Genomic DNA, 8,115 nt, shown 5'->3' on the forward strand with positions numbered 1-8,115 from the left:
GGTGGGGACACACAGGCCGCTCCCACCCAGGCTTTGTTCAGGGAGGGCTCAAACCCCCACCGCGCGCGCCTTTCCCATGGATACCTCCACCCTCCCCGGGCCCCGGCCGGTCCTGACCCCAGAGAGTAGCTCCAGCTCGCAGGAAGCCCAACGGGGGTGTAGGCCCTGTCTCCGCTTGAGATCCAGGAGGAGACCCCGAAAAGAAAATAAACCCAAGTCCACCCCTCTGGGGCTCCTGGACAGTCTCCCTGCCGCTTTAAGTTACTCCATTGCCCTGGAGTTTCCAGATGGATTTTTCCTGTCTCTCACAAGTTTACAGAAGAAGCAGACTGAGCTGGGTTTAAATCCCTGCTCAGCCAATTCCACATGGCCTTAGACCACCAACTTCTCTGTGCCTCAATTTCCCTATCTGTAAACTGGGGATCACCACATCTACTTTATAGACTTGCAGTAAGCATTAAGTGAGATTATATAAGTAAAGAATTTAGAGTCGGTAGACACGTGGTAAATGCTCAGTAAATAACAAATAATAATAATAAGTAGTCCTCATCTCTGAAATCATGGACGTGATCAGTGTATTCCTCTCTCCAGCTATAAGTTTCTTTCCTGGACTCCACTCAACACCCCTTCCCACTCCAATAGTCTCAGGCTTGGCCTCAAATGCCAAGGCCGCCCTTCACTGGCTGGTCTCAGCCCCATTTCCTACGCCTGAGCTCAGGCCTGGCTGTGGGGTGAGCCTGGGTAGGGGGCAGGGCTGGGCCCTGGGCTCAGCAGGCGGAGGGGGCCAAAGGGAGGAAGTGAGGACAGCCGTCCCTGTGGGCCCACAGGGCTGGGAAACTCCTCCTTGCAGCTGGGAAGCAGAGGGTTGGGTCGCACAGGCAAAAAGGGACATTGAGGGTGGAGCTGTGAACCCTTCCAAAGCTCTCCCTCCCTGCCATAAAGACCAGAAGTCAGAAGCCACCCCTCCCCCTAGCCCAGGAAGGGACTGAGGTCTCCCCAGTCCACTCTCCACAGAGCTTAAAGCTTCAGTAAGGAGAGGGCAGCTTCTCTGCCCCAGGGTCTGGGCCCCTAGCGGGCCTGAGCCTTTGCCACAGGTGGCGGGGAGGCTGTAATGCCACCCTAAGACCTGGCCTCAGTGCCTGGATCTGGGGTCACAGAGGAAAGCCAGGGCCAGCCAGCCAGAAGAGGAACAAGGAAGCGGCAGCGCTATTCCTGGCAGGTTTAAGGAAAGTGGCTTCCTGGCAGGTTTAAGGAAAGTGGCTTTGTTGACTGGGTGCCTCTGGAAGGCAAGTCCTCCAGAGGGCTAGGTAGTGGGACGGTTCAGAGCACAGACCCCGGCAGGGTTGCCACGGCACATCCTGGAGCTCATGCTTTCTGCTCTGGGGCCTCTGGCAGGTCACTTCACTTTTGGTGGCTGATTTTTCTGAGCTGTGACTGGAGCTCTAACAGCACCCACTTCATGGAGTGTTTGTAAGGGTTAGTACTGCAGGGTGCCTGGCACAGAGGTATGAGCACTTATTACTTCCCTTATGAAGAATGGGGGCACCTCCATCCCCATTTTACAGAAAGGAATCAGGGAGAATCAGGGTGAGCAGCTGTAAACCACACTGGGAAGACGTATAGGGTTTCCCTGGCCCCACAGCCCCCTTCCAGCCCCTCATGTCCCAGCCTCTGCCCCTGAGCCTGGCCCCAGTCTGCCCTCATGTCACATTCCCAGGGAGGGACACTGTCCTAACACAGACTAGGTCTTTCATCCCCCGGGGCGCAGTGGGGTGGGGAGGCTGTGCCTTCACTTCACCCCCAAGGCAGGTGTTTGTAGTGTCTGATTCTGTGCATGTGTCTGGGTGTGGCACGTGTGTGTGTGTGTGTTTGTGTGTAATGTGTGTGTGGCTGGAGGTGGGGGCTGAGGCTGGGGAGGTACTTCTGGCATTTAAGGGACTTTGACTTTGAAGGGGTTTCCAGGGACACTTTCGTCACCCCACTTGACGATGAGGATGTAGTCCCCTTTCTCCTTGACGGTGTAGGTGACATTGTACACCCAGTTCCCCATGTGCTTCACGTACACCTCCTCACAGGGGGTCTTGGGGCCGTGCACGCCCACCATCATCATGTTGGTGCCTGGAGAGGGAGGCAGAGGGACGGGCTCACACCAGGGAGTCCCCTACTGTGACCCACACCCTGCTCCCCGACGGCCTCTTGCTCGCACCCTGGGAGACGCCCTCCCCCCGCCACCTGCCTGCTTTGCTGCAGTCCACGGTGAAGGAGTTCTTCTGGCCCACGAAGGCCTGGGACAGCCCAGGGCCCCGAGTCACCACCTTGCTGGCATCCGAGGAGAACTTGGGGATGGAGCTGTAGCTGGAGCCCCGGCTTGAGGAAGACTTGGTCACAGTCTCCACCAGAACGGTGGATGTTTCGTGAAGGCTGTGGCCTCCAGACAGCCTCGGACCTGAGGGGCGGGTGGAGGGGCACAAACCTGGTCAGAAGGGCTTCCTGTTCTTCCCCAGGCAGGGGACCCTCGGCCAGCACTGCCACCCTGTGGGACTCACTGCCTGCATTCGGGGCTCCCCCCAAATTCCTCCAAGGGCCACTCTAGGAGCACAGCCCCATTCCCAGCCAGGGCCCTGAGCTGCCAGCTCCAACTGGTGCTCCACCCCAGGGCTGGGGCCTCAGACGCTGTGACCTCACCCTTGCAGGCTTTGGGAACTCAGGCTAACTCACAGGATTAGAGTCACTTTGCAAAGGAACGGCCCCCCAACTCATCTACAGACAGCCTCAAGAGGGGAGCTTGCTCAGTACTGCCTGTGTCTTCTTGGAGCCGAGGAATACGGGAAGCCAGGAGGGAAGAAAGTGATGCTAGAGCCTGAGGAGCCAGCGCAGGCCAGAGCTGAAGGAGTGAGGGGCCGCGATGGAGAGGAAGAATGGGACTTTTACACCATCATGCCTGACTCCACAGAATGTGTGCTGTGTAGAGCCAGGCCCACCTCTAGCCCTGGTAAACTGACCATGATGTCTGGGGTCAGACTATGGTCTGGATGTGCGTGGCCACCGGAGCCCTCCAGGCTGGGCTGGGCTGCAGGTTGGATGGACCTCCCGGAAGCCAGCACTCACCGGTGACCTTGGCCTTGAAGGGGCTGCCCATGATACGCTGGGGGCCACCGTACTTGATGGCAATGAGGTAGTTGCCAGGGGCCATGGGAGTGTAAGTGACCACGTGGCCCTCAGGACACTCCCGACAGTCCAGCTGCACCTTGGAGGGGCCATCAATGGTGACAGACAAGGCCCCCGAGCCGGCGTTCATGGTGTTCACGATGAACTCTGATGACACACCTAAGGGCCAGAGGTAGCAAGGCTGAGGGCAGGAAGGGCTTGTGGCCCAAGAGGGGCTGGGCTCCAGCTCCCTGGGCAGCCTCTGTGGGAAGCTGCCACCTCCCCATGCCCAGCCTGGTCCCTGCCTGCCAGCCCAGCCTGGGGGCAGGAGGAACCAGGGTCCAGTGTGCAATCCTCGGTGCATACCTGCTCTGAGGGGCACTAGCCTAGCTGTACTGGGTACCAGGCAAATGAGAGATGATGTGCCCTGTCCTGTCTGAGGAAGGCAGAGCCCCACACTGTGTGAAGCAGGCTGAGAGCAGAAGGCTGTGTCAGCTGTGGGTGCAGTGTCAGCTGTGGGTGCATGAGCACTCAAATGTGGGAAGCTGAGTGTGGCTGGACTAACCTGGGAGGGCTTTGGGGAGGAGGTGGATCAACAGGGAGGACTGGAGGGGCTCCAGGGGAAAAGGAGATAAACTTGTTGGGAGAGCCCCAGATTTGGAATATGAGGAGGGGATGCACAAGTGCTCCTGATGGGCTGGTAAAATCTCACAGCCAACCCCAGGGCCCCAGTGGAGTCCCAGGAGACAGTCCCGTCACTCCAGGAGCTGCAAGGCTTGGGTAGCAGGCGGCCACTAGGGGAGGAAGTGCCACAGCAGTCCTAGTAAGAGTGGCCAGACAGCAGGCGCCCTGCTGCATCCAGGGTTGGTCTGGGTCACATGTCTCCTTGCAAACCCACACCCAGCTCAGACAGAGGACAAAGGTTTCACTGCATTGGGCCTGATCCTAAATCCCACCCCTCCGGGTGAGCTGCCCACGCCCTGGGCCTTGCCGCCTGCCTGGTCCAGACAGGCTGAGGCTCTGGGGCAACAGGTGCCCAGGAAGAAGTTTCTTTCAGCTTCCTCCCAGGGGCAGGGTGGGGGAAGACCGGGGTACAGGGGGAAAACCCCCAAGCAGGGCCTTTAGGTAAAAAGGGGTGATTACCCAGTGCCTCCCTAGACTCTTGGAGCCCCTCAGCCCCAGCCCCAGGCCCGACAGCTACGGGGTAGGGGGAGAGTGGAGGTAGGGGGAGGGGAGGTCTTGCCAGTTTTTTTTATGGACACAGCCTGTGCACTTTCGAGCCCTGGTGACTGGGTCCGCGGGGGCCCAGGCCCACCCCAGTCCTCTGCCCCTGCTCCCCGCTTCCGCTCCGCTCCCCCCCGCCTTTCCCTTACCTCCCACACCTCCCGCTGGCTCCCCTGGGGCACACCCCTTGGGCCAGCCCCGCGGAGCCACCCCCACCCCCAGGGATGGCCTCTGGACCGTTCCTCTTGCTGCTGGAGGAGCAGCACCCCGGTCCTCACCCTGCTGTGCCCAGCGTGGCTGCGAGGCTGGGAAAGTCCCCCACTCCCGCCTCTGCTCCCGGGTACCGGCTTCCCGTGCCTCCCAGGTCCGGAGACAACTGCACGAGGCCGGCGCTGGTCCTCGCCATCTGCCCCAGCATGCCGGCCACGCTAGTCTCACTTTTCCTCCACGTTTAGCCTCTTCATTGTTGTCTTCTTAAGTTCTGGGACAGGACCTACAGAAACCAGCCCAGGAACTATTGCGCCCCATCCTTCTCCGCTGCTTGGGGGGCCGACGTCTACCATTCCCGGGCGCGAGCCCAGGGACAGATGGAGCCTCTACCTGACACCGTCTTCCCGCAAACTCTTGCACAGTTCCTGCCATTGGCCTGAAGATCCCGGGGAATGAAAGCTTTAAACCTCTACCTTTTTTTTCCCGAAAGGGTGAGGGTGGCCCGGTAAGAGCGAGGATGAGTGCATCGAAAGTAAGGATTGGGCCTCGCTCCTCAGTGGCCCAAGCCAGCCTCCAGCGGGATGCCCGGGAGCCCCCATCCTGGGCAATGGCGAGGGGGAGGGAGAGCAGCAGAGCCTGCGCCCCCCGCAGCGACGGCGACTCCGCCGCTTGGGCCTTGGGGCTCCTTGGGCGCCAGCACCCCAAACTGATCGGGGCGTGAGGGGAGCCTGGGAGGTCCCAGGTCGGCCGGGCGCACCCTGCTGTAGGCACCCACCTGAGCTCGGTCTCCAGGCACAGCTGGACGCGGAACCCGCCGTACTCCAGTCTTCATCCCTCCGCCCACAGGTGCCTGGTGGAGCCCTAGACTTGGGGTTGGGCAGCAGCCGGTACCGCTCCCCCTACCTTTGGGGCGCACCGGACGGGGACGCGGAGAGGAGAGCGCGGCTGCGGGTACCCACCTGTCTGCGGTGCGCCTGCGTGGCTGCGCTCCGGAGCACCGGTCCGGACGGCAGGGCAAAGCTGGCTCTGCCGGGACTGCGCTGGGTTCTTCCGCATTGCGCAGGTCCCGCCCGGGGAGACCACTCAAGGCGGCCGGCACTTACCGGCGGTGACTACGTACCTGGACTGAGCATTGGGCCAGACAGCGCAGTGGCCTAGACGACTACTGGGCTCCTTCGGCAGTCTGGAACAGGGAAATAGTAAATCCTCAACCCCAAATTCCCCCCGCGCCCCGCCCCCTGATTCCCCCCAGCTTTGAAGGATCCTCAGGTCTTCCCTGGCCCACGCCCTCGGTGGGACTGGCACCTGAAAGAGATGGTTTCCCTGGTCAAGAGCGTTAGGATGCCAGGTGGTGGCTTGCGCCTGTAATCCCAGGGCTTCGGAAAGACCAGGCAAGAGGATCGCTTGAGTCCAGAAGCTGGCCAGCATGGGCAACATAAGGAGACCCAGTCTCTACAAAATAATAAAAAGAAATTAGCCGGGCATGATGGTGAGCGCCTGTAGTCCCAAGGTACTCTGGAGGCTGAGGTGGGAGGATCACTTGAGATGGGGAGGTGAGACTGCAGTCAGCCATGATGAAACCACTGTGTTCTAGGCTGGGCAATACATTACGAACCTGTCTCAAACAAAACAAAACAAAAAATCAAGAGACGACTCAGGTTGAGGCAGGATGTCTCTTTTCTGCTTTCACACAGAGGGTAGCCCACATCCTCAGAGCCAACTCATCCTGTTGCCCCTCTGACATGTCCCAGCCTGGGCTGAAGTTTTGCTTCCAGAGGCCCTGCCCTCTGGGGTTCTGAGGCCTGTGTAGCCACCTCAGTCTGCTCCCACAGGAAGGGACCATCACCTGCACCCAGAAGCCATGCCCAAGAGGACCCTGCCCTGAGCCAGGAGCGTGCTGCCCACACTGTGAGCCAGGTCAGCCATGTGCCAGCCTCAACACCACATCCTGCATGCCTTCTGTGGCCCACAGCCACAACCTGCCACCTGAGGGTCAACGAGTCTGGAACATGCCCAGGGGTGCCTGCCCACTCACTCTGACAGTGGCCAGGGGAGTGCAGAACCCATGCACAAGTCAGCAAATACTGGCTCTGGCCTGGGACTGAGCCAGAGACCCTAGGGAAACAGGCACAAAATCTTTTTCCTGCCCTCAGGGAGCCTCCAATCTAGTTGAGAAGATAAGCTCATAGTCAAGCTACCACAAGAGGTAAGACCCATTGGGCAAATTAAGAGGAAGTGTAGAAGGCTGCAGTGTGTGCTTTGCCAGAGGAGGGTACAGGAGGCAGCAGAAGCCTGTCTAGGCTGGGCAGTCAGGGGACCTTTCCAGACAATGGGTCCTTTGAGCTGGGTCTTCGTGGGAAAGTGGGTTTCCACCTGAAGGAGAGGGAGTATGTGAGGGTCCTCTGTGCACAAGGACAGGGTGGAGAGAGGTGGGTTGTAGGAGGTCTGTGTGGGAAGGCCATGGGAACAGGCTGCTGGAAGCCTTGCAATTAGGACTTTCTTCTATAGGCAGTGGGGGGCATTGAAGGCTGAAGCAGCATGTGGCATGGTCAAGGGGGTGCTTGAGGAATATTCACCTGGTGGGGGCTGGATGCAGACAGAGGCATCGGGGCTGTGACAGCAGTTGTCTAGGCGTGGAGCCAGGGATGGCAGTGGGCTAGAGAAAGGGAGGTGTTTCTAAAGGATGGGCAGGAGCCTGTGACTGGCTGGGTCCCCTGGAATAGTGGAGGCCGAGTTTGGGACACTAGGATAGCCGTGGGAGGGACGTGAAGAGAGCTGGGAGGAAGAGGAGGTCATGGCTATGCAGGGGGGTGTTACTGGTTTACAAGGGAATAGTGTTGCCAGATTTCACAAATAAAAATGTAGAACGTCCTGTTAAATTTGAATTTCAAATAAACAGCACAATGTTTTGGCATAAGCTCAGAGTCACAGTGGGAATCAGCTGTAGAGAATGGAATCAATTTGAGGTCCTTAGGATCCTGGGGGCTGGCCAGACCTGTTCACACTGACCTCCAGCCAAGTAGCGTGGACCTATCCTTGGCACGACCTACTAGGCCTTCTCCCTGGAAAAGTTATTGTCATGAGAAGTCCAAGCCTCTTCACCATCCCTGGTCACTGTGACTCTCAGCTGCTTCCTGCCCAGCTCACCCCCTGCTCTGCCCAGGCCCACACCCCAGCACCCCCACCTGCCCTCTTCATGCCTCTGAGCCGCTGAGTGTTGCTGGACAGCATCTCACCACTCCATTGCTTCTGTGGAAGATTCGTGGCCACAAACCTCAACGAGCACCAGATACTGCCAGAAATCCTCCTACAATCTCTTGGCAAATCATTCTCCCCGTCCCTGAGAGGAGCATTTTTTTTTTTTTTTTAACTTCCAGTGGTTCTGCCCCTTACTTGCCATGTGATCTTGGCAAGTTATTGAACCTCAGTCTCAGGTCCTCCCCTATGAAACAGGGGTAATAAGAGCACCTCTGTCATTGCTCTCGTTAAGGATTGTCTTAGGCTGGGCACGGTGTCACGCCTGTAATCCCAGCA

The 8,115-nt window shown here is 58.9% G+C and overlaps 1 protein-coding gene across 1 annotated transcript; it reads right to left on the reverse strand.

Annotated features, from left to right (window-relative positions):
- Nucleotides 1–1,644: 1,644 nt before the first annotated feature.
- LOC105510008 (filamin-C-like) lies at nucleotides 1,645–3,193 on the reverse strand. The gene is made up of 3 exons (XM_011939571.1): nucleotides 3,109–3,193; nucleotides 2,237–2,446; nucleotides 1,645–2,118 (listed from the first exon to the last, which is right to left on the reverse strand). Exons 1-3 carry the CDS (start codon nucleotides 3,191–3,193, stop codon nucleotides 1,931–1,933), a joined length of 483 nt encoding a protein of 160 aa, XP_011794961.1. The 3' UTR covers nucleotides 1,645–1,930.
- Between the last annotated feature and the right edge of the window lie 4,922 nt (nucleotides 3,194–8,115).

This window comes from Colobus angolensis, unplaced genomic scaffold (assembly GCF_000951035.1).
Source record: "Colobus angolensis palliatus isolate OR3802 unplaced genomic scaffold, Cang.pa_1.0 Scaffold182, whole genome shotgun sequence".
Lineage (NCBI taxonomy): Eukaryota > Metazoa > Chordata > Mammalia > Primates > Cercopithecidae > Colobus > Colobus angolensis.